The sequence below is a fragment of the Aedes aegypti genome, chromosome 3 (assembly GCF_002204515.2).
Source record: "Aedes aegypti strain LVP_AGWG chromosome 3, AaegL5.0 Primary Assembly, whole genome shotgun sequence".
NCBI classification, from domain to species: Eukaryota; Metazoa; Arthropoda; class Insecta; order Diptera; family Culicidae; genus Aedes; species Aedes aegypti.
The window spans coordinates 93,898,956-93,925,589 of NC_035109.1; the positions used below are offsets into that span (position 1 = coordinate 93,898,956).

Consider the following 26,634-nt stretch of genomic DNA (forward strand, 5'->3'; position numbering starts at 1 on the left):
CGGTTTAAGCAGTATTCCAATCAAATTCGATCTTCTGTCATCATTTTTTATTTCAAATATCGATTAATGCATAACAATATTGACCTTATTAGGAGTTTACATGGAAATGTGAAATGACAAAAATTTTAATTTTACAAATGTTCCAAATATTTATTTAAAATATAAAAGACTTTGGTAATATAAAAGACACAAAACTTTGAAAATATTGAAAATCTACTAAAAAAGGATTATTTACGTAAATATAAACTACCCTGTTTGAAAAAAATCGATAACTTGTAAATTTGGAAGCACAATAAAAATATCTAAATATGGTACTCAACTAGACCTACTACCTGCAGAAGATCACATGGAATATTCTCTATTTGATATTGATCGTAAAACAGTACCAATAAACGGTACCAATTCTTGCTACCAGCCCTGTATCTAACATTGAGAGGCTCTCTTTGTTTACTTTCTCTTGAATCAATAACTGAGCCAGATTAACCTTTTTTGTTGTGTTTTTTATATGAAACGCTAGCCAAGAACATTGTCTTTCGATTCATAGTGAAAAACTTTCCAAAAGCTTTGGTATTTCACTGTTATAATCGAAAAAGAGCGCAAGTTACGCGAGATTGTAGTAATACTTGTCGTAATGTCCAGTGTTGCATTTGAACGCGTTCAGTTTGCGTTCCAGTTCAAACCATTGAACGAGGGATCAAGTAGGCTTGAACAATGAGCAGTTCAAAAATTTGAACCCGTGCAAGCTAAAAACTGAACGTGAAAAGTAAACTGTCTTCATAGCAGATACATGACATATTTGAATGCGGAAATTTAGCAAAGATGTTAGGAAACTTTAATGGTGCCATATATTTAAAATGGCTTGAACTCAATATGTTCTTATGTAGGTTTTTTTATGGTTTTCATCTGCGTTGTGCATTTTGAAGTCAACGGGCCGTTCTTGAGCAGTTCAATGCTTGCTAGGTTCTCGTGCAAAATTAGAACGCGTTCAGTTCACTTTTGGCTCGCGTTCAGTTCAAAATGCATCACTGGTAATGTCACAAGGAATTCCCAAAAAAGTTTTAGATCTATGATACCTAATTGTGTGATCTGATTCTATGAAAAATCAAACTCTTATCTCATGGCACCTATTAGGTTTCGTTTAAATTTCCTGGTTCCTGTTTGGTTTCTTTTTACACTCTTTACTTTTTAAACTTTCGCCCCCTTGAGGCCAATATTTATCTGGAGTCGCCCCCCTGATATGTGATTCAAATATTTGTCTTCGCCAAAAAATGTCTTCGACTCGCATATCCATAGAATCATAGTACAATAACTATTATTTAATTTATTATTCATTTCAAAAATATTATTTTGAATATCGATAACTCAACATTATTAGAAATGATTTACTGCATTGATTTTGTTTGAAATTATGCGTTTTTGGAAGGTCCATAATATGATTCTTTCATTGTGATTTGATACTGATTTATCTGCTATATATTTCTAAGATTACTTCAATAATTTTCTTCAATTAAGGTACCGCGGGGCAAGTGGGTAAATGGGGTAAGTGAAAATAATGTGTATATTTTACTGAATATGTGAATTAACGTTTCAAAATCATGCGTAAACCGTTGAAGCCATTCAGAATATTACGGTAGGTAAGAGATTCCTGAGATTTTTCAACCATTATTGCATAATAGAGCAAAAGATTGTTAACCTGTTAACTGGTACTCCGTAACAAGATGGCGGCATGCAATCTTATTTTAATATTTTCAGTAGAAAAAAGTTGCGGAAAAAATATTCTGTACCACTTTTAAGTTGTCCCCTCTGACAGTTTTAAACTGCAATAAAAAAAGTTTTAGAATTAATTTGACATAGACCTAAAAATAACTAAATTGAAACACCGTCAATTTTCCAATCACGTGGGGCAAGTGAAAAGTTTCTTATTAGAGATTGAATTTGTGTTTTCTCTCTAGGTAGCTATAAGTACACAAGGTTCGCAATTATCATAGAATAACAGAACCTGCTTATAATTCAAGAAACACTATACTAATAGCGTTAAAAGTTATTTTCATGGCCCAATCATGGAACTTCTCTAAAAATAAGGTTGTCAAATATTACGATATTAATATGTTTACTTCGGACAGCCGATCAAAAGGAAGACGTTGATTGGAAAGTTCCAATATAAGACAACGCACGGAAATCTCGTGGAATGTCTATGCAAAGCTAGCTCAAAACATAAAAATGGGGTATAGGTGTATCCACACAAAAAAGTTTCTAAATACTTTATTGAAGTAATCCGTTTGATTTCTTTTGAAGAGTTATTCGACTTTCTTAAAAACAAATAACGAGCGGTGGAAAATCTACAGAGCAGAAATGCAATTGCTGTCCCATGATGTAAAAATAAAAATTATTGCAGTTATAATGTTGTCGAATCATTTCAACAAACATAACTAAACAGAAGAAAATTCAAGTAATAAGAATAAAATTTTCTTTGTATACATGTTACTTATGTTATTGTTCATTGAGACGCCTTAACAAATGTTAAAGGTAATAGAAATCGTGAATGTAACTGTTAGTTTTTGGATTTATTGTTCAAAACGATAAACCACCTGTGGGGCAAGTGAAAAGTAAGGAAACTATTTTCAAAAACTTTTTCTGTACTTTTTTCTTCAATTTTACATAAAAATCAATTTCAGTATACTGCTTATATTTGGTGGGAGTCAAGCTAAAAAATATACACGACCTCATATGTTTTAATTTAAGGTCTCTAGAATTTGAAGAATCCCAACTATGCAAAATTCATTACCCACTTGCCCCACGGTACCTTACTTCAGTTCTTTTCGTTTCTGGGTACGCTTTTTTATCCAATCCAAAACCCTGGAAAAATATATGAAAATCCAGAATGGCTTCAATTAATTTTTAAATGCAATATATTAAAATCGTTTTTTTTTTTCAGATTTTTTCGGACGTTCTGAAGATTTAAATCCGATGCATCTCTGATATTTCTTCAATCATATTTTTAAATAGTTGTTCGTCGTCTTCAAAATCAAACAATAAAATCCGATTTTTGTCTGCAATTTTTTTCAAAAATAAAATTTATATCATAAGAAATGATAAGAATGAATGCAACCGACACTTAAAAATGGGTACTTCCTAACCTCAAAGTTCCCATACGATAAAAATTCCTTATATAAAATATTTGGCATTTGCAAAATTTTCAGAAAAATTCTCAGATGCATGTCTTGTACATCCAAAATATGTTGGGTGTTTTAATTGTTGTATGTGACTTATCAGTCCGACCTAGTGAAAATCTTAAATATCGATCATTCTTTGAATTGCACATGATTTTAAAAAATCTGCATGCATATCACTGACATTTTGTGTTTGACAATCATCAAGTAGTTTCTTTAATAACTTCAAAATGAGCATAATTAGAGATATAACAATCTAAGGTAAAATAGTCCTGGAATTAGTTAAGTTTGATATTGATTATCCTTCAGATGTGTGCCCTCTAAAGGTTATGAGGTATTTTTTTCGAATGCTCCCGTGTTAGCTTTTTCGCCCCCCAAATTCTGTTTTACAAATTTTTGCCCCCTTGAACCTGAAAATCGTTCCCCGGGGGGCGAATTCGCCCACTTTGGGAATCACTGGTCTAGAGGTTCCTATTTTCAAGGCACTCAATCGCTACCAGCCCTGAAGATGGCTCTGAAGAGGATTCAAAATAAAATTTACAAGATGATTCAGAAGCTGCGCCCTGGTATTATAGAATCAATGATTTCCACAGACAAAATCATCAAATTTAGTTTTACCAAATTAGGATGCTCAGCTCGCCTAATGCAGAAAACCTAGATATAAGGAATGAGAATAATGTTTGAAGCAATTGAAGCAAATTTCAGATTGACCTCAATTTAATTGTTGAAATCTTTTACTTGAAACATCGAGCACTTCATAATTGTTCCACTAAATAAGCATATCCAATGTATAATCAATCAAACTGCACTGCTTGAAGCACACCGTAAGCTATATATGGGACTGTTTGACGTTCCGCGCCACATTTTTTTTTCAAACCGCTTCAACATGGCGATTCAGTACTTGTTAGCGGTGTTTGCAATTCTAAGCCTGGTGGGAGATTGCCAAAAAATAATAAAACCTTCCATCGGAACAACCCCGTTGGATTGCGTTCGCATTCGGAGTGCCAATATGCAACGACTCCTCTTTGGAACGGGTTTTCTGTACAACGAGAACCGGGGTCGCTACATAGGCGTATACAATCATCACACAGTGCCGCACAATTCGGCGTTCCGGATCGAGAAAATTCCTGATTTCAAAGAGCCACTGTACCTGATCCGGTTGATCAACGTTCAGGAGTTCGTGTTCGGTGGATGGACCAATACCGTGACCCACTACAATCGTCGTCCGGTATTCTCGTACGTGTACGACTATAACGGAACGCAGGGCGACGTGGACATCTGGATGTTCGAGAAAGTCATCAAGAACGGCAAGGTGCTGGGCAGTTGGTATATTAGGAACGCCCATTACGGCGAGTACATGATTGCTTCGACGAAAAGCTCAGAACCCCCGCCGAATGCTGGACCAGCGGCGCAATTCCACACGGTCAAGCTGGACAGAACGCCGCAGCCAGATCTTACCATAGAGCACCAGTTCTTCTTTGAGGACTGTTGAGCTGATGGCTGAATGAGGACGATAGTAGATACTAGGAACATAAGCGGTCGTGTTATGCTTATCATTTGATTAAATGTTATTCGGTTCTGTTTCACTGATTCTTTTGGTGTGAACATTGCTTGAATATTATATGAAAGGCTACAGCGTAATACCTGAGCATTGTAAAGCTCCATCTTCTTCGGTTTTGGGAAATAGTACTCCAGTTGTGCAGACCGTCTTCTTTCATTACATGCTGCCAACGTATTCTTGGATTTTCAGGTTGTATCTCTGTTTAACATTATTTTATGTCGAATTCGTTTTTGAACCTAGGTTGGAACTGGCGCAACCCGTTCTGAATCACAGTTTCAATCCCAACCCGATTCAGGTTCAACCGAACTACAATTTGTTTGACATTTGTTTGTTTATGTGTTGATCACCGACCCAGTTCCTAAAAACGAAAACGACATTAGTAACTTTTCCTTCCGCGATTCGCACTTATTGATACTAGCGATGGGCGATTTTGAATCGATGTTCCGAAAATCGATTTTTTCGTTCCGATTAATCGATTTTTTGAATCGATGTTAGGAGCACTCAAAATCGAGTGAATCGATTTTCTTCATTCGATTTTTTGTTTAGATTCGAAAGAATAAAATTAATTAGAATTTTTTAATGAGTTGATGAAATTAACACCTAATTTTGAATCGGATTTGAATTGTTTAATATATAATTTTTAATCTCCAACGTAATTCAATTAAAGGAATTTAAAAACCATATAAAATTGCTTTTGATCTTATTTTGAGATCATGTTGTTGTTAATTTTCATATCCTCTTGCAGATCGAATCGATTCAAAAACATCGATTCAAATGATTCGATTAAATCGGTGAATCGATTCGACATATAAAATTTGAATCGATTCAGTAACATCGATGTTCGGGTCAAATTTGCCCAACGCTAATTGATACCCCTCCTAGTATTATCCTCAAAAAGACTAAAAGCTTTCCGATACGCTTCATATCCGTAGACAACCACCGGAACAATCGGCGTGTTATACAGAGGGGTTTTCATAGCATCATATTCGCCCATAAGTAACTTCTTTATCTGCAATCATGTACATCGTTTCTACAGTCAGACCTATCCTCATTTAAGGGGAAGATAGTATGCTCTATTCTCCTATGATAAATTCTTATGAGGTCGCACTTCTCCGTTCCGTAATCTATGCTTTTTTGTGCATATGACTTTCTTAAATTAGCTTTTCTTTTACTCTCGCTACTCTTTATCGTTCTCTGTTTAGCATTATATCCGCCACTAACCTATGTTTTTAGAAGAATTTTCTTCTTTTTTATGAAGTTTTGCACTCAATTGAGACACATGCTTCTCAACGTGCTCATCTTATCTTCATTAACTTGGTCATTGAGATAGAGCTTGCTTCTTCACTTGGTGGTATATTAGCACTTTCTTGAAAGTAAGTTGCTTGTTTTGCATCTCTATTCTTGTTTACGTTCGAATGCTCTTTCGATCGGAAAACATTTTGCATTCCCGTTTACGCCAACAAAATCAAATGGGCCATAGATTCGAACGAATGAATTCGGTCCACAAGCATTATAACATTACAGTCATTCTACTGTATACTAACAACATTGCTTTTATTTGACAACTTTCAAGAACTGTCAGGCAATAAAGCATTAATCCTGCATTATAAATAGGGTAAATGATGGCTTCGGCACCCTGAGGGTATTTTCGGCAGCACTAACATATCGTCCTTGTTTAAATTTATCTATGGAACAAGAGTTAACTTCAATGTACTCAACATATTCCTTGAACTATAACCTTCCATGTAAATCACATCTTTCACAAAAATATTATATAACAGGTTTTATCATTAAATCAAATAAATGCTTACGAAATTATCGTCATTCGTGAGCTGCCGAATAAAACAACACAAGAACAGCTTACAAAAACTTACAAAAAGGTCCAATTCTCAGCTCCAATGCCATTTTTTTCACACAAGCTACGCACCGATCACTTATGCTCTATTGAACTTTTGATTTGTATATAAAGCACTCGAAAATACTTAATTTTTATGCTTTAAATCACAAATTGAAATTAATGCACTTTGATTACCTCGGCAATCATTTTTTATAACTGGACTAGGTTGCCAGAAAACCATATTCAATTGCGGTGTGTTTATTATTCACGATTTAAATTCACCGAAAATATAGAACACAACTAATTAATTTATTGGAATTAGCCAACAAAGCATGCATTGGTAACAATTGAGCCTTTTAATACTTTCTCATTAGTAGATTGTAGGGCATAATCTTCAATATACTGAAAAACATAAAATATACGTCTTTTAATAGTTGAATTATTTTGGCAACACTCCTGTTGTTCTACAGGCAATCAGAGGATGATGTTTTTGTGTCAAGTCATAAGTGAATTGATTTGCAAAGGGCCTATTCTGATTTTCTCATCCACTGAGAATAATAGCAACGCAAATCAATTTTAGTGGCAAAGTTTGGATTTTGATCCGAATGGATCGAACAATATTCATAAACCAGAAAAAAATCGTGGAACATTGAAAACAAATGTGCAAGTACCGTCGTTGGGGGTGAGATTTGGCCAAAAATGGGTAAGTCCTCATTTATTTTTGAACAAATTTCGCAATATGACTTGACGTGTTCGGCTAAAAAAAAATATATATGTATTCTCATTGCAAAAATATACTACCAGTTCAGCCAGATGATACTATCAGTTCTTGTCCATCCTGATAGTATCACTGAGAGAATGGTTCCTATCAGAGATAGAGGATAGAGTGATAGTATCCCTGTTCCAAAATATTCTTATGATGATATTGAGGATTTTGCCCTCTAATAGACTCACACCTAAATAATTTTGTCCAAAATATTCTCCCACCATGTATGCCATATATTGGATGGCGTCGTAGCTAAACAAGTAACGCACATGTAACGCATTATGTTGGATTGTACATTGAATGCATGTTGCATGCTTCTATTAAAGTGCCATAGAAACTGACGTGGGAGTATTTATTTTTCCACGTTCAAAATATGCACGAGAATCTATTCCTCAACAAAACGAACAATACTATCAGTACAACATCTCTCAAATAACAATGATAGAGGTTCTATCTTTATCAATTGATAAAATAGAATAACAATTGTTGGACAATATAGAAAATTAACTAAATTCCATATTTAGCAATCCAATGTGGCGGCTTCAGGGGTGTAAGAATTGTTGGAAACCCATGCAATATGGGTATTTTCGGAACGGGCACAATGAGGGTATGACTAAAATCGATATCCGACGCCATTTTGAAATCCAAGACGTCGCACCCGTTTCGAAAATACCCATATTGCATGGGTTTTCAATGATTTTACCAAACCGGAGGCCGCCATCTTGGATTTCAAAATAGCGTCGGACATTGATTTTCGTCATCCCCTCATCGTGCCCGTTCCGAAAATACCCATATTGCATGGGTTTTTAACGATTTTCCTTAACCGGAGTTCGCCATCTTGGATTTCAAAATGACGTCGGACATCGATTTCCGTCATCCCCTCGTCGCGCCCGTTTCGAAAATGCCCATATTGCATGGATTTTCAATGATTTTACCAAACCGAAGGCTGCCATCTTGGATTTCAAAATGGCGTCGGACATCGATTGCCGTCATTCTCTCGTCGTACCCGTTCCGAAAATATCCACGAGAACATACCTTGATTTATTTTTATTGGCTTTTTCCCATTATGCGCAAGATTTTGGTTTCAGTATTTGTATCAATGATAAGAAAGATAGGGATAGCTACAGAATTTTGCAAATAGTATATTTTTCCCCAAAGATAGATGATAAATATATGCTTGATCCAACAGTGATAAAAAATGCTGATAGTATCTCCATCCGTCTATCAAATGATAGAGATAATATAGTCTATCTTCTATTCATCATTTTTCAAGAAGTGATAGTATCCCTATCACTACCCATAGTGATGGTATCATTTGATAGTATCAAAAGATAGACGTGATAATGGTAAATGAGAGGGACAAATTTGAAGCCTGTTACCTGGAATCGAACCAAGAACCTTGTGATCGATAGGCTCGTGCGCACTCCCCTCGTCAATCGGATTTATGGACAAAAGGTCGAAGGACAAAAGGTCGAAAATGATTTGCTTGGTGGGAATTTTTTCCTTCTTTGAAAAAAGAATTTCGAGCTTTTGTCTCCTCATTTTTGTTCTTCGACCTTTTGTCCTTTCGACCTTTTGTATTTCGACCTTCTGTCCTTTCGACCTTTTGTCATAGATTCCGTCTATCGACGCCTTGTTGTGGGGTGATGCTAAAACGATAAACTAAGCTTTCTTATTGCAATCGTTCCATCTTTCTTAAGGCAAAATGTATGAATTTCTATAGTCCAGATCGCCGCATGTAGAATTGATACGCAATAAGAACAAATCAAGAGAATCGTGTTCGACCATTCCCCCCTCCGCAACGGTCCTTGTATGAAAAAGTAAATTTTGTGTTTGAGCCGCAACGTTTGAGCCTACTCCCCCTCCCCCTAGAGCGTTACATACTTAGTCTACACAAATTTAGTGGCGTTGTGTATTCAATATGACTCTCAGTTATTCTATTTATACCTGCAATGCTGTTCTCAGTGTAGTCTGTATTTTTCTGCATTGGCCCTTTCAACGAGTAGAACATAAAGAGTGACGTTCAATTTCAGGCATTGTCCAATGAGAATATATACTAAGGTGTGGAAGAAGAAGCAATGGCTATGTATTAGTAAAGAGAAAAAAAACGTAAACAAAAATAACTACGTCACTAATTTACACGGCTTCTTATGGGAGTTCGCTCGCTTGTAGTTGTGAAACATTTTGCACCGTACACGGATGTCACGCACACTGAATGTCTTCTTCCTCACCTCGGTATATATTCTCATTGGGCATTGTCAACAAATATGAAAAGTTACCAATACATAACCTAGTTTTTGTACATTTTTGGATTGCCGAAGAGAACAATTTTGTTGCCGACAATAGTAATTGCATTTCCGATAAAAGAACAAGTGCCTCGTGACTTTGGTGAGGAAAAATAGACGATTTAGAGAACAAAATAGTGTTTTGTTCATAATAAATAATAAATTAAGTGTGCTCAAGTGTAGTTCAGGTGTCTCCTGTTAATTGTTGTGCTATGTTGTTGTGTATAATTGTCTTCCTAAAAGTTCAACTGCTTAGGCTGCCGAGAATACGTAAGTTCCCCTATATCATAAATATATAATATATGCAGTTGTAATATAAATAACATGATCTTAATAACCACTGGTACAATTCATCAGTGAGAGCCATTTAATCAAAATTCTTCGCGTTCTGTATTATTCAAGCCTGATTTAGCGTCATGCTATTATAGAAAAGTAGTTCAGAGTTTTGTATTCTGAAAATAAAGAATAAAATAATAGGTTAATGTGTCCACAGTCCATGAAGTCCCCTTTCGCCTACGGCATCCAGTATTTATAACACTGAAATCTCGTAGGTATGAACAAGAAAATGTACCCGGATCATAAGGTATAGCGGAGAATAACGCTTGAGATAGCTCGACATATAACAAAGGTGATATTCACAAAACAGCATTAAAATAGGGTTTTAAAATCCTATTCCAATTTTAGTACCAAATGCTTAAGGCCGCACGGGACGTTATTATGAACACACTACTCATTTGAAGAAACAAATCTCAAATACTACTCCATATATCGATGCATAAAATATATCACTATAATTCTATATATGTAGTGCACAACCCATTAAAATTTCAGCTTCATCGGTTCACTAAAACTCGAAATTTGCTTTTGAAAAATAATTGTCAAAATCCAAGATTTCCGCCAGATTTTATGACCTAAATTAATGCTCTTATTCTTCACTCGACTCGAAGGAAAACGATTGAATACTTGTTTCTTTGTTGTACAAAAAATAATGTTTTTATTGATTGCACTCGCCATATAGGGAGACTTACGACTTCGGCACCATTCGACTATTATCGGTAACTAAATTTCAAACGCCAAATTCACAGTATTATTCTATCAAAACACTCCAATGAAAACATTCAGATGATTCTTTGTTCTGTCCGCTTCCCACTGATGAGATTTCCGAGACTGAACAAACAATACCGCCAGAGATGTCATCGATTCAAATGAACACGCCTCAAAATGCGACTGATTTGGAGCTGCCGAAGTGATTCACCAGCAGTTCTTATGGGAAAGTTGCCGAACAGAATGAGGCTGCCGACAATAGGCCTATTCACATGACGTTTCAAAACAGCTGATCGGGAAGCTCTTTGACAGTTCTTCTATGAAAATGACAGCCTCGTGTATGCACCGGAACTCCACCGATGTAAACAAATGCATAGACGGACCTGTCACATGAAAAGGCCTATAGTCACACTTACCAGAGATTTTCGCAGCGTTGTAAAAACGTTTCCAAAAGCATTTTGACAAGTCAGTCGGTGTGAATCGGTAGAGAATTGAGCAACGCATAAATGTAAACAGAAAAACACGGAATTTATCTGCTGATGTCCGAGAATATTACAAAAGAAGCGGCATCGGCTTAGACTGCCGAGAATACGTAAGTTCCCCTACGAGCGGTTCCATTTGAATTCGAATGTCGGTTTACTTTTGTATTTTTTGATTTGGATGAAATTTTGCACATGCTTTCTTTATGCCCAAAAATGCCTTTTTGCATCATCGGCTCGCCATTTTGACTCTAGCCTTACTTTTGAGAAGGGCCTAAGAAAAAACCCTTAATAATTTTCAAAAAAATATAACTTAGAAACGGTTTGTCCGATCAGTTTGGTGCCTTCCGCAAAGTTTTAGGTTATTGTTGGGACTATCTGGAACAAAATATACACTGTAAAAAAATGTTGTAATTTTTTATATATCGAAAATAAAGCTTAAAAATCAATTTTCTCAAAAATCGTATTTTTGATTTTTTTTTATTTTTTTATATGTTAAAGTAGACAAAAATGAAGTCTTTTGCACAGTGGGTCAAGATGGAGAAATCATGGACAAAAAAGTTATGATTTTTAAAAAAAAGGTGAATTTGTTGAAAATGGTCATAATAAACTTTTCAAATGTTTCGGTAGCAATTAGCAAAATTTTCTCATATACCTTTTTTTTGTTGAAAATTTTGCGTACTTTCATAAAATCGGGTCGAAAAGCATTCAAAAAGTTTATTTATACCATATTGAGAAATCAACCTTTTTTTTAAAAATCATAACATTTTTGTCCATGATTTCTCCATCTTGACCCACTGTGCAAAAGACTTCATTTTTTGTCTACTTTAACATATAAAAAAATAAAAAAAATCAAAAATACGATTTTTGAGAAAATTGATTTTTAAGCTTTATTTTCGATATATAAAACATTACAACGTTTTTTTTACAGTGTATATTTTTTCCAGATAGTCCTAACAATAACCTAAAACTTTGCGGAAGACTCCAAACTGATCGGACAAACCGTTTCTAAGTTATATTTTTTTGAAAATTATTAAGGGTTTTTTTCTTAGGCCCTTCTCAAAAGTAAGGCTAGAGTCAAAATGGCGAGCCGATGATGCAAAAAGGCATTTTTGGGCATAAAGAAAGCATGTGCAAAATTTCATCCAAATCAAATAATATAAAAATGAAATTTGGGAAAAAAGTCGTCATTTTCTGTGGAACCGCTCCTACGTCAAAATCGCAGATTTTAGAAAATCGTTCATTCCATAGGGTAAATACCATTGCTCACCTAGTTTTTGTAGCCTATCTTACTCAGTTTTTTCTCAGCTTTCTGATGGTGAAATCTAAACGAGCGGTGCGCTAATGATGAAAAAACGGGTTTTCTAACAAAATTCAAGATGGCGGCCAAATCCAAAATGACCGTCAGAATTTTTTTAGTCTCAGATGAAAGCTACCCTGCCCACCGTAAGTATGGAATCGCTTCACCTAGTATTGCAACACCCAAGTTGAATATTGCAGCACCTCAAAAAGTTTAGCATTACCTAAAACTATCATATTTATGATGCAGTATCTCTGAATCTCTTACTTTCTACAAGGTTGCGGTCTCCCGCAAAGTTGTTCTGCAGCCTAATGACTTTAAGTGAAGTAGAGTCTAGTTCATGATCCTGTCCACATAGGAAGTCCGTGTCTGCATCAAAGTTGACCAGAAACTTGAAAGTAGTTTTAGACAGCACTGTTTAGCTAACAATTTCGCCGCTACATGGCGCTATTGTGCATATTAATTAGCTCATCCTAGGCACCTGGAAAGTTCGTGTTTTGAGCAAAGTTGTTCAGAAACTTGGAAGCAATTTGGGAAATAATTTTTAGTCAGCAATTTTGGCGCTAGTGTTGCTTATGATCCTGGTCGCCTAAAAAAATTCGAACCAAACACATCTCTCTCAAATTGTTCCCAAGCTTTCAAACATCTTTGCTAAAGACACGAACTTTACAGGTGGCCAGAATCATTAGCTAGAGCATTCCAGAATATGAATAAATTTACATCCACATAGCTGCTTCAAATTCCTTTCAAGCTTCTAAACAACTTTTCTGGAGAAACGTTTCTTCTAGGTGACCAGGATCATGAGTTGGACCCTTCTAAAACATGACCATATTTACATGCACACTAGTGCCACGTACCAGCAAAATTGATAGCTTGCAAAATTGCTATGAAGCTTCTGAACAACTTTACTGGAAATACGAACTTTTTAGGTGGTCGGGATCATGAGCCAGAACCAGCTTGAACATGATCAAATTACATGCACACTATCGCCACTTAGTGGCAAAATTACGCATAAGAAATTTCACCTAATGAACGTCATAAGGTTTCTGAACAACTTTTCTGAAGACCGCAACCCTGTAGGAAGTAAGGATACCGAGATATTACATCATAAATATAATAGTTTTTAGGTGATGCTAATTTTTTTGGGGGTGCTGCAATATTCAACTGGGGTGTTGCAATACTAGGTGATGCGATTCCATACTTATGGTGGGTATTTAGTGTATATCCTTCCTCTATACGATGCAACTATGTTTGCTATGTGTTCCAAGGGAGCATACAAGACATAATACGTGAAGAAATACCTAAGATTTATCAAAAAATGGTCTTTGTCGCAAACTGTTTAGCTAGCTGGCGTACCAATTTAAGAAAACCGAAAGGACCACCCTTTAGTTTTAGCAACTACTAGCAATCAGTGGCATAAAATTGGAATTCTAACGATGGGTGCCGATGGCGGCCTGGTTTCAGCGAGAATTGCTCATAATACAAACTCTTGATTCTAGTCTAGTGAACACGCTATACTTTATACTATTGCAACAATTTCATTTAGAATTATCACAAACCTGGCCAATACGACACATGAATGTGGTATAATCATTGAACGCGTTTTTCTTGATTGCATAGTTTGGAAGATGGGACAATTATGCGTATAACGGCAGAGAGGCAAAGTTGGCTCTCAAAAAGGAAATCAAGAGTCGAAAACGGGCATGCTTTGATAGTCTATGCGAGAGTGCCAATTCTAGTCCATGGGGTGACGCCTACACTGCCCATAAATGCATGTCAGTCCCATGTTTGCTGGATTTCCTATTCACATGGGACAATTATGCGTTTATGGGCAGTACAGAGTGGTAATGGCTAAGACCAAAGGTGCCATAGCGCCCCAAGAGAAGTCGCCCGAGTTGCTGCGATCGATAATCGATGTACTCTTCCCGCACCATCCCATAAGCCCATGGCCCCCAGCGCCGTATGCGGCAGATGAAGGAGAAGAAGTGGCGAGAATGACGAACGAAGAGCTGGCAGAAGTCGTGAAATCATTCGCGTCAAACAAGGCACCGGGACCCGATGGTATCCCGAATGTTGCCTTAAAAGCGGCAGTGACCGCGGATCCAGACATGTTCAGAACCACGATGCAACGCTGCATTGATCAAGGAATCTTCCCGGATGTATGGAAGCGACAGAAATTGGTGCTACTACCAAAAGCGGGGAAACCACCAGGGCGAAACCCGTCGGCGTATAGACCTATCTGACTACTAGATACGACGGGCAAGTTGTTGTAGAGGTTGATCTTCAACAGGCTAGTACCATGTACGGAAGGTGCGGATGGCCTGTCCAACAACCAGTTTGGATTCAGAAATGGTAAATCTACTCTGGACGCCATCCAGTCGGTCGTTCAGACAGCTGAGGTGGCAATCGAGCATAAAAGGAGCGGCATCCGTTACTGCGCGGTTGTCACTCTGGATGTGAAGAATGCGTTCAACAGCGCAAGCTGGGAAGCAATAGCACACGCACTTGACCGCCTCAAGGTACCGGTGCAGTTGTGTAAGCTTCTAGAAAGCTATTTTGACGGTAGGTTTCTACTTCCCTGAGTTACCTTCTCAGGGGATCTGTTTGCAGATTTCCCCCTTGTAAAAAAAAAACAAAATAAAAAAGTTATTCGTTTGGTTCGATCTGACTGGTATGGAGAGGTGCTTTTGAGGGATTATAAAACGTTACTCGTTTTACAGAGTCGATCTTCTATGGATATCAGGCATTGAAATCGTTGCAACGCGGTTCCAACTGCTGTTATGGTGATTATAAAATGAAGCCAAGCTCTGAATTTTCAAATGGACAAGACGAAAGTATCTGACAACAGTTCACGTTGAAAACCAATCAAATTGCTTGCATGCTGGTGGTGACCAATGGGATAGTTTTTCTACGCAGAGCACTGTTTGGTTCTCAAACATTTCTCAAAAAATTTTTTTATGTTGTTCTGTTGAATTTAATAGGTTAACCACGCAAAGAAAACATTTTTAATATCAAAAATATTCTGTATCATTACAATCATTTTAATGTATTATTCGCCGGCGTATAATATCCTATCATTGTTTTAATAACGACTAGTAGTTCTATTCAAAAATATTAATTGTTGAATTTGACAGCTGGGTCCAAAAGGGTACAACAAAATTAATTTTTGATTCAATATTTTTTTCTTTTGAAATAACAATATGTTTGCTTTAAAATAAAACTTTATATTTTAAAAATAAATCTACCTGATTTTTTAATTTTAAAATGGTTTCATTTGAAATGAAAAAGGATTTTATTGATCTCAGACCTACCTTTCCCCCCTGCCCCGCCCGGCGTATTTTATTTTGCTCTTATTTAAAATAAAGAAAAACAGTTACAACTTCGAATACCTTATATTTTTGTTTTCATCATATATTCAACATTTTACGTAAGGATTTAATCTGCCTGCAGAATAATACAAAAAATAGGTAGCCGTTCATTAATCCCGCGTGATTCAGAGCTGCCGCTATTAGCTAGAATTTCTTGGACTTTTGGTAGACTCTAAAATATAAGTCAACAAACATATATGGAGATTAAAATTGGCATTAATACTATCCCAATGTCAATGTATTCTATCGCTACTATCCCAATGTCTTCTTAGTGAATAAACTAGTCTGCTCCGCAAGCGACGGGGCGGCATCAGCAGCTCGAATTGTTGCCGCTGTACCGCTCTAGGAGTTGACTGCAATTACGAAAGCTGTTGAGAATCCAAGTTCTACAAAAAAAAAATCCTTAACTTACCAAGAAAGGTTCCAATAACAATTTCGGCCATTCTGAATCAGTTGCGCAATTTTGTTAACTCCAATATTTCCTTCACAGATAGTTTTTTCCGCTTCGAGTTCATTTAATAATTCTTGACGGACATTTTTACTTCAACTCTGTCTCTGTCAAATGAAATGGCGGGTCACAACCCGGGTAGAGTAGAATTGCAAAAGAATAACAAAATTTACCATTAAAATAGAATGTTTGAATAGCAAAATTTGTTCTTTGTTTGTTTGAAATAAGAGATAAAACAACAAAAATAATAACTAAGTTTGTATGGCATAAAAACTAAATAATATCATATATTGTCATTGTAATAACAAAATAATAGCAAAAATATAGGCAACCGTAAATAACAAAATATGTTATTATTTAGATATTGATAACAAAATAAGCTATTCACGAGTAGATCAAAGTAATGGTAATTTTAGTTCTTTGACTTTAATATCTAAATTTAGCATGATTGAAAAATAAACTTTTTGCTTCATTTGCTTTTTAAATCTTCAATAAATACATACGAATAGTAAAATGAGCTATTTTGGCAAAATTTGATATTAGTTTGTTCTCATGAATTATTTAAATGAAGTCTTCAAATATCAAAATAATTTCATATTTTACTGTGATGGCGATGTTTGTTATTCTTTAGATATTTCATGTTTTTTTAGTATTTTTGCACAAATAACAAATTTTACAATGATAGTATATTTTGTTATTGATTAGTTATTACACGACTTTCAAGAATAACAGACTAATGACAAATTTTGTTATAATTGTATGTTTTGCTGTTGATGAGATTTTTAATGTCACATATTAATAACATAATAATGGTTAAACTAGATATGATTGCAAAATTTGTTCTTATTTAACATTATTTTGTTATTCACCCGGGAAACTGCCTTACACACTGACTGAGTTAAATTTTCAAAGTGACAAATCAGTCTACAATTTGAAATAAATACTTTATTTTGTTGATTCAACAAAAATTAAATTGGAAATGCTGCCAGTGAATTCAATAATATTATTGTTTTGTTCTGATAAAAGTCATTGTTATTTCTGCATAATTTGTTGATTTACTACAAATTGAAAAAGCTTATTGCAAACAACAGGAATAATTATTGTTTTGAATCGTTGTTAATTCTCTGTGTTGGAGTCGACACTAATTCTCGAAAACTTATTCAAATAGTCTCAAGTCAGAAAAGTGAACAAACTTACTTTATCGATTCTACGTGTTTCGCAGACGAAGTTCTACACATTTCGTCCTGAACCAGCTCGATTTTTCACTTTTAGAACGTTAAATTTCCGGATTTAACTGATTGTAACTGATTGAAACGGCTTATCATTTTGTTACAAATATTTTTGTGGGAAATAAAAGAAACAACCTAATTTTTGAACGCGAGCTGATTGTATGCAAAAGTTAAGCGATGTACACGGCGAAAAAATGTTAAAAAAGGTGATTCATTTTAAAACGGTTTTAGAAGACAGGTTGTGATTCTTTTTTATTAATTTTCCCAAAATCGTATGGAAGTTACTTGCGTCGATTTGAAAAAACAATCGAGAATTGATCCGTAACTATGGAGTCATGGCAAGGAGATAATTGAAACAGCGATAATTTCTGCAGCGCATCTATCTCAGGCTTCTTTGAAATCCTGCTGAAAATTGTGTTCTTTCTGTTCAAAATTCTGCTTGAAATGTTGCCCAATTATTCCGTTAAAAATTTAAAATATTCTGTGAGGATTCTGTCCAAGCCTTTGTGAAAGGTTTTGTATAAACCGTATTGTAAACTAAATTGTGTGAGATTCAACAGCATTATGGTAAAATCCAGTATACGATTGAGAGAGATTTATTTGATGATTTTTTTTCCAAGCATCATATAAACATCATATAATAGGAGTTCAGTTCTTTCGAAAAGTGCAGAAAAACTGGAAGATAAATAGATGTTGAAAACCTTATCTAATTATTGAATTATTTCAGATTGATCTTACAATAAACCTCGAACAGATCGTCGCAATCCAGATTCACGTGTATAACATTTATAACGGATATTCAATCTCCAAGTAAACGTAAAGAGATACCAAACCAAGTTAAGAACAGTAGTCGGCAGAACAGTCCACAGGTCAGATATAAGAAGATTCTTCAAACTCATCGCGGGCCGTACGTTGGCCAGACCTGATCTATATACTCCGGTTGATAGGGACGTTATGAATTTACCATTTTTAATGGTTGAACTCTCTCACTTTCTTTCATTTCATTTAACAATCAGCTTATGAAGCTACCAGTTGTCGTTGCTTGTTGATTTTGTTCAATCAGTTTCAGTAACGTAGCTATTCAAAAATTCAGGGAAGCCCGCGTCGGAACATATTTTTTTTATTTTATTTTCGTCAACCAACGTAGACTAGTACATTTTACATATACATATTTTTGTTTCATTTCTTAATACTAAAATTATGAAATTTATAAAAAATATTGAAAAAGAAAGTATAGTGTAAGTAATGTTAATTTCATTCTGTTTTATTTTATGCGTTGCGATTTCTAATGGATTTGAAGTATGTTTTTAGATTTTGCCGAGACATGGTAAAGTCAATAGTTTCGCAATGTTGATTGTAAATGGCCATCATTTGATTCAGAGGCCCGTTTTTGGCATAATTTGTTCGATGATGATTTGTCAAGAATAAGTTACGATTTCGTAGTTGCCTAGAAGGAGCGTAGAAATTTAATTTTGATAAGATTTCTGTAGAATCAATACGTTGCGAAACGATATCGTTTACAAATGAAACTCTTGCGATTTCACACCGCTCTTTCAAAGTTTGTATGTCAATAAGTATGCAGCGTGCTTTGTAGGGTGGAAGTGGAAATGATGTCCAACCTAATTTACAAAGAGCATATAAGGTACCGCGGGGCAAATGAGAATCCGGGGTAAGTGGAACATTCCGTCATAGCTCGTTTAGGAAAAGTTTTTCAAGGGGGTATTCGAAGATACAATGATAAGGAAAATATTTAGTACAAAAATTATTGTTATTTTTAATACCATGTGCTCCATGTAACAGTTGTCAGCTCAGCACCATTTTCAACTTGCATGATAAATTGTGACACGTTTCACGTTTTGCATTGGCTCACAAAAAATAATTGTGCTATAAATCGAATTACCATCGGTAAGCTACAATTTTAAGTGTTGTTACAAGCTGCTTACGATAAACAGGTAATTTGCTTTCATTTCATATGAAAATTTCGGTGGTAGTTGGTCCCTAGTGATTTATCCTACCTCCGTTCTGGTCACGATCTTCAGATTATCGTGATTCGTCAACATTCGTATTGAAAAAGTGGGGGGACATGGTTGAAATGGGGTTTGAAAGAAACGAATGCCAGAACAGGTATCCACCGGCGACGCCAAACGGACCAACGTAATGTGGTGTAATTTGGGATTAGTGGATTGAATACTGATATGTTTTGCCAAGCATCAATATGGGTGACTTTCGAGGATAGCGAAACGTAAGAGGGGTTAGGACAAGGTTGTGGATTTACTGGGTAAATCCATCACATTGGGGTTATGACTCTGTGTCTTATCAGGAATAGGGTCTGATTGGTGTGGTAGTATGCAATAGAGTTCGGAATTGATAGACAGACTTTGAGGAAAGAAGTTTTGAACATAAGGCAGCAGCACCTTGGATCTTGGAGGGCGCAGGTCTGGAGAGTCTGGGCAGCTGTTCATGCTAGGTTACATTACGTAGAAAGTGGAATCTGTTTTGCCGTGCACAAATTATGGGAAGTATTTGAAAATGTTTTCTTGTTCAGGTTGGGTAACGCAAGAGAGGATTTTTAGCTCTGCGTTATATTAGGAGGATATTATAGTGCAGGGTCTACTGATGACTGTGTATTTTAAGGGTGATCGTATGAAAGCTTTGTTGAGTAAAGTTACCGTTGAATTTTTTCAGTTCGTAATTGTTTTGAAATGTTTGTCGGACAATAAGAAAATTTTCTAGGGTATTTGTTTGGATGCTAATGCATTATATTGTTAAATCTAATTGTTCGTATCACACGCGAAGCATAGCATAACCCAATGTATAATGAAATTAGGTTCGAAGAAAGGATTAATATTTGATCACTTAAACTTTACGCTGCAAGATATTCTTAGTCGTTTTTCTTTTTTTCTGATGTACAGGAATAACTGGTATATTTAGCTAAAATAATGAACAATCATACGCATAGAGCCTACGGGTCATGCAGTTAGGATTGAAATTAAATAATATTGCGCATTTCTTTCACACCACGGGTTTATCGCAGAAGTTTTTACATGTGCGGAGGCGTTGGTAGAGGTGCGCGATTGCGTCGAGTCGGGTCGGTGTTTTCAGCGGACTCATTCTTCGCAAATCGAAGAATGAGTGCTCTGAGGGCATCAACATGATTCGATGAGGTCCCACACTTTTATTTGCGCTTTTGCACTTGTAAATGTCTTACTAAATAGGAATACTTTGTGTTAGGGAAAGTGCAGGAGAATAAAATATAATTCATTATAATTTTCTGATAGAGGCAGAGTTCACATGTTACTTAGGTATTTAAAAGCAAATGAGAACCACATTAAATAATAGATAAACACTAATGCTCATATTTTTATATTTTCATTTCATCGCGGTCCTCATTGCTCAAGCGGAGACGACAAAACTCGAGGTGGATAGAATCGACGCAACTACGACACGGAAAAGAAACAGATGAGAAACTATCGATACATTTATTCAACTATAAAAACCACGTTTTAATGTAATGACTTTATTTCTTCTCGTTTCAGCAATCCAACAACCAAACCATCTCTACTATCTTTTCATTTCCTCTTCGTTACATTTATAGTCCCTCTGGCACTGAATCGAATGACGCATTCCGCTTTTTATTAGCGATGTCTTTGCTGTACGTTGAGCATGGTGTCGGAGGTGGTGTGCTGTGTAGAACATCGGATGTTCTACACGGCACGCTACTTCCGGCATTTTGTTTGGCGTGCGGGATAGGCAGTGCTAGTGATGATATGGAGGCCGCTATTCGGTTTAGTGCCAGAGGGACTATATCTATTTAATGTATCTGAAGCTTGTGGGACCGCTTTAATTCCGGCGCCTGCTTGTGGAAGATCCCGGTGTGCTAAACGGTATAGGACATGTTAACGGGGGAGGCTTGGTAGGTCCTCACCTAGCCCGTGTCTAGATGGGCGGATAATTGTCTGCCAGGGTGTGGATTGAGCAATTACAAATTACAAATTACAAAATTTGCTTTCATTTCATATGAAAATTTCTATAGTCTAACTTATCCCAAAATATCATTATACCCGGGGTTAGTGGGACTTATCGAAACAAGCACCAGAATCCAAACTTTTCCTACACGTTTCAAATATTTTCCTAGAGAGTAGCTCTAAAACATTTAAACGAATGATTTTTATCAAAAAAAAAAATCTTATATTACGTAATTGTTAAATAGGGAAGAAATGACAAATTTGTCTAAATATTTTTTTCTAATTTTATTTTTGAAATATGAATTTAAAATTGAAAGAAGACAGAGATATTTAAAATTTAAAACACATCTTGAGAATGATTACTATACTATTTTTATTGAACTTTATTTGATATTTCTACCGAATTCAGTAGTTGCGGAAAACAGATCCATGCCATTAAGTGGTTTTCCGCCATGCATAACAGTAATATCAAATAATAAAAAAATATTTAAAAAATCGTCAATTATTGAAAGTTTACGTGCTGCATTTGGGTTGATAACTTATAAATGATATATTTTGAACATGTTTCATACCTCTTTACGCTTTCAGTGAGGAGTTTTCAGTTAAAATTAAATGCGATGTGACATTTACGTTTTCTTCATAAAGCGTAACGTATTTTATGGTTGATCCCTTCTGTACATCAAATATGTACTGAAAATTGAAAATCCATGCTTTATCAATTCTATTATTGCAATGGTTCACTTACTGATGTGGTTTAACGCATGAAACTGGATGTGTCCCACTTGCCCCGTTTAGCGAGGTAACTGCGTCTAACGGCTCACTGTCCATCTCTCTTTCAAGGTTTTCACAATTTCGAAATTATTCGATCAAATTCATGCACACACCAGCAAATATGTTGCCAAAATGTGACCGAGTTATTGGATTTGCAAAATATTGACATTTTTAAATTATATAAAACAATCTGTTTGAACTATCGTTTTTTTATGTCCCACTTGCCCCGCGGTACCTTAATAGAAATTGTTTTTGTACAGATTCTAATCTTTCTTCGTGTGTGATTGAGAAAGGATTCCATACAATGCTGCAGTATTCCATGATTGATCTTACATATGCAATATATAGATTTTTAATTTTGTATGGGTCATGAAAGTTGTAGCAGAAGCGTTTTATAAACCCTAGCATGTTATTAGCCCTGTGAATTATTGTATTGTAGTGGTCTACGAAAGAAAGCTTAGAGTCTAAGATTACTCCTAAGTCCCTTACGCTTTCACATTTTTCTACATTTTGATTTCCTAATGAAATTGAAATTCGTGGTGTTGTTCTTTTTCTGCTAAATGATATTTGGTTGCATTTTTTTACATTCAGTTCTAATAGGCTTTTTTGCACCATATGTAGAATATTTCTATTTCATTGCGGAATACATTGATAGTCCGATTGCGAGGTTGTTGTGTCTTCACGAGTTGTTAGAGAAGACGATCCTCTTTCGACTGGGCAAATGGATTGGATCGATTATCATGCTATCAGATACGCAGTATGATTTGCGCAAAGGCGAAGATGTTTTACTCCTGATGGCCTGGTTTCTGGGACCTTCTTCAAAAAATAAGACACAAGATTCAAATTCGCAGTTGAACCAGGTATCATTGTACGTCAAAAAGAGAATATGAATGCGCTTCTCTCATCAAATTTTCTTTCACTCAAAATCGTTTCACGTGAAAGTTAAAGTTTAATCATTTTATGATCTAACTGAAAATTGCACCAAATATCACCAAGCTTTCCATGATCCTCAACATTCTTCTATATAAAACATGTGGTCTGTGGTCAACGGAATATGTCGCCTCCGATCCAGCTTCAGCGTTTTGAACCGTGCATTCGCTGCCATTGGTGGCGGATCCGCATGAACGGTGGACGCGATCATATAGTTATCGTAGTAAACGTTCTTAATGTACCAAGCCCCTCTCCAAATCCGGTTCACGTAGGCCTTCTCGAAACCCCAAATGCCGTCGTCCTTGCGGGTTGTGTTCACCCGGTGGTGGTAGGAAAACACCGGCAGCCGATAGGTATCCCCAGACGTGGACATGTCCCCACCAAAGACGTACTCTCGCGAACTGATCAGTTTGATGAAGTACAGTGGTTCCTCGTACTCTCGAATGCGTTCGATGCGGAAGGCCGAGTTCCGTGGAACTATGTTGCTTTCGAACACGGCCAAAACACGATAGAAGTCCATGTTGTGGAAGTAGCCGGTTCCGAAGACATGCTTCCGCTGAGAAACGCTTCGAAAGCGAACGCAATCCAGAACACCGGAGCCGACGTTCACGCGATCACTACGCAGCGTTGGAGCGGTGATCAAGGTGGCGAGAATCGCTATGAGCAGCATTGTGGGTTTAAAGAAACTGAAAACCATTGCTGGGAGTTTATCCTATTTAAAACCAATTGATTCGATATCTAACGTTCACAATTCAAAATAGTCATGCTTCGTTTGTTTAATGTCACGCCTCTTCTCGTCAGATTTCTTCCAGATAAGAACAACGTTCGACCTGCCTTGATTGGCATGGAGGCCACTTCTGAGCTGGTTCCAACACCGCATTACAACTCTTCTATCCTGTACGACTTGAGACTGCTGAAGAACCAGGAAATTCTCGACAGTATACTCCAATCGGATCAGGTCCGTCAAGCTATCATCCTTCTAAAAGTATGGATCCGTCAGCGTCGTTTCGATGCCGGATACTACGGCTTCGACGGTTCTTTGGCAACGTTTTACGTATCATACTTGCTACAAACTCGCAAGGTATACAGCAGTATGAGTAGCTATCAGATTATTCGGCTGTTCTGGAACCAGCTGGCCAACAGTCATTGGGACACCGAAGGAATCACCATGGAGCCGAGTGCCAACTTGCAGTCGTACCGTGCCCATCACGAAGTCGTATTTCTAGACAGTTCAGGTCTTTTGAACATCTGCGCAAATCTTTCCGGAGATTTGTATCGACGAGTGAAACAAGAAGCCGCCACTGCTATCCATTTGCTGGATAACCATAAGCTCAACAGCTTTATACCCCTGTTCCTGAGTAAATATCCTCCTTACACTCAGTATGATCACATACTGAGCATTGAGAAACCAGAATTAATCCAATCCGTTGTGGACACTTTTGGTTCCGCTGAAGACAAACTGAACTACTTCGGCAATACCCACGCTCATTTCCGTAAGATGATCTACCAGCTGTTGCGAAGAGGACTGGGACCGCGGGCGTCCTTCATCGTTCCGATCGTGATTCAGGACTCCACCGATCTTCGATTGACTTTAGGCATACAGCTCAACCCACACGACGCTTTTACCGTGCTGGACAAAGGTCCGGAAGCGATCGACAAAGCAGCGGCGGAAGAATTTTGCGACTTTTGGCGTGGAAAAGCCGAACTGCGTCGCTTCAAAGATGGTTCCATAACGGAATCGGTGGTCTGGGGTACGAGCTCGGATCCGATCGGAGAGAAGCGTCTGATCTGCAGAAAGATCACGCTCTATCTGTTGAACGCACACTTCGATATCCCGGAAACGAAGATAACCTATTCAGCGCAGCAGTTTGAGGTTTCCGTCAAACCGGATGGAGCCGAACTGCATGAAACGGTCGAAGAGCGCTCGTTGGTCTGCATCAGAGCGTTCGATAACCTAAGTAAAATTGTCAAAACCTTGGACGATCTTCCACTGACGATCAACACGTTGGCCGGTACGGATGCCGTCTTCCGTTATGCAGATCCGGATCCGCCAAGGCCAACGGCGAAGGGACTGCTTGTGAACGGACAGCTGATGTTCCTCGCGTCGCATGTTGTAAACGCAACGATCCAGCTGGAGGCCAGCGGCAAGTGGCCGGATCAACTGGAAGCGATACGGAAGCTGAAAGCTGCCTTCTACCTGCGGATCGCGGAGTGTATGCGAACGTACGCGGGAAAGAGCGTAGAACTGGTTCCGCAGGCCTATTACGACTACCTGGACGTTTTGTATGGTAAGTGATCTACAGATAACTCTACATAACTCGATATTCTATATCTCGATATCGTGTAAAAGAACCATAGTGAAAGTTACGCAGTAACACATTTTTTAGGTTCTGAATCTCGATATCCCTTTAACAGGATGAACCTTCCATTAGGTCATTTTTGATAAATCGACATTTGGCATTACGGTGATTTGGCATACAGCAAGGTGGGCAGAAGTTTGAGAAGGGCAAAAGTTTGTTTCAAGATTTCTACATACTATTTTTGGGAATCGTAATTCGGGGTATAATTGATCAGCGGAGTAACATAATCGGAATGACCCTCCGCGAAAGAAGTTTGAGTTAACATTTTTCGTTGAAACATTGTTAATACATGGATGGTAAGAAAAAATAATATTTTTGAGACAATTGGTTTTGTTCATGTATAACATCTTGGAATCCATAGATGGCCGATTTGTGCCCTGCTCACGTTTTCAAAGGCACTAATTTAGTGCCTTTGAAGTTTCAGTACAATCTTAGAAGTTCGATTCCAAACTGTTTCACCTTAATTTTTTAACTTTTACTGTGATTTATATGATAATGGATGACACTATCGAAGAATCATGTCTAACATGAGTTCCGAAAGTAATATAAGCAAGAAAATGCGGTTTGTGCTAAAAACAGAATCGCTGAAATCGATTCCGATGTAAAAAATTTCATAAGCATTTTGATAAATCTTGGTCTCTTTTTGGAAATAATGCAAAGAAAATGCATCTTACGGTATTCTCAATCCGTCGTATCGTTTTCAACTCCGTCGCAATCAGTTTCCAAATTCGTCTCACAACTTACGGCTCACTGTGATGTATTGAGTGGTTAAAACACATCACATCAACGGTATAATAAAATGTTTTACTAGAATATATAGATCTACGGGCATCTCCCTCCATTCCTTCAGCATGATGGAATATACTAATTTACTTTAAAATTAATCGTTCGTCATCAAAATTCAGCCCAAACATATGAACACAATTCCTTTTGACCGTACAATTATGGCATTTGCTCACAGTACAGCAAAAACAACACAATCAAAGGAACCGTATTTTTAGGTCATTTCAGGACATTCTCAATTATACGCGGCGAAGTTTTACGGCGTGTGATTGGAATGAAATCCTTCAGTGAAGAAGTACGAAGGTTTTCCATAGTGAAAATAAGTGCCCGGCGAAGTA

General features: G+C 36.9%; 1 protein-coding gene across 1 annotated transcript in view; it reads left to right on the forward strand.

Annotated features, from left to right (window-relative positions):
- The window catches only part of LOC5564643 (nucleolar protein 6), a 61,626-nt gene that overhangs the window by 18,746 nt on the left and 16,246 nt on the right, over window positions 1–26,634 (forward strand). The window contains exon 3 of the mRNA XM_001648941.2: window positions 23,955–25,441. Coding sequence (XP_001648991.2) covers window positions 23,955–25,441 — 1,487 coding nt within the window. The remainder of the gene's footprint in view (window positions 1–23,954; window positions 25,442–26,634) is intronic.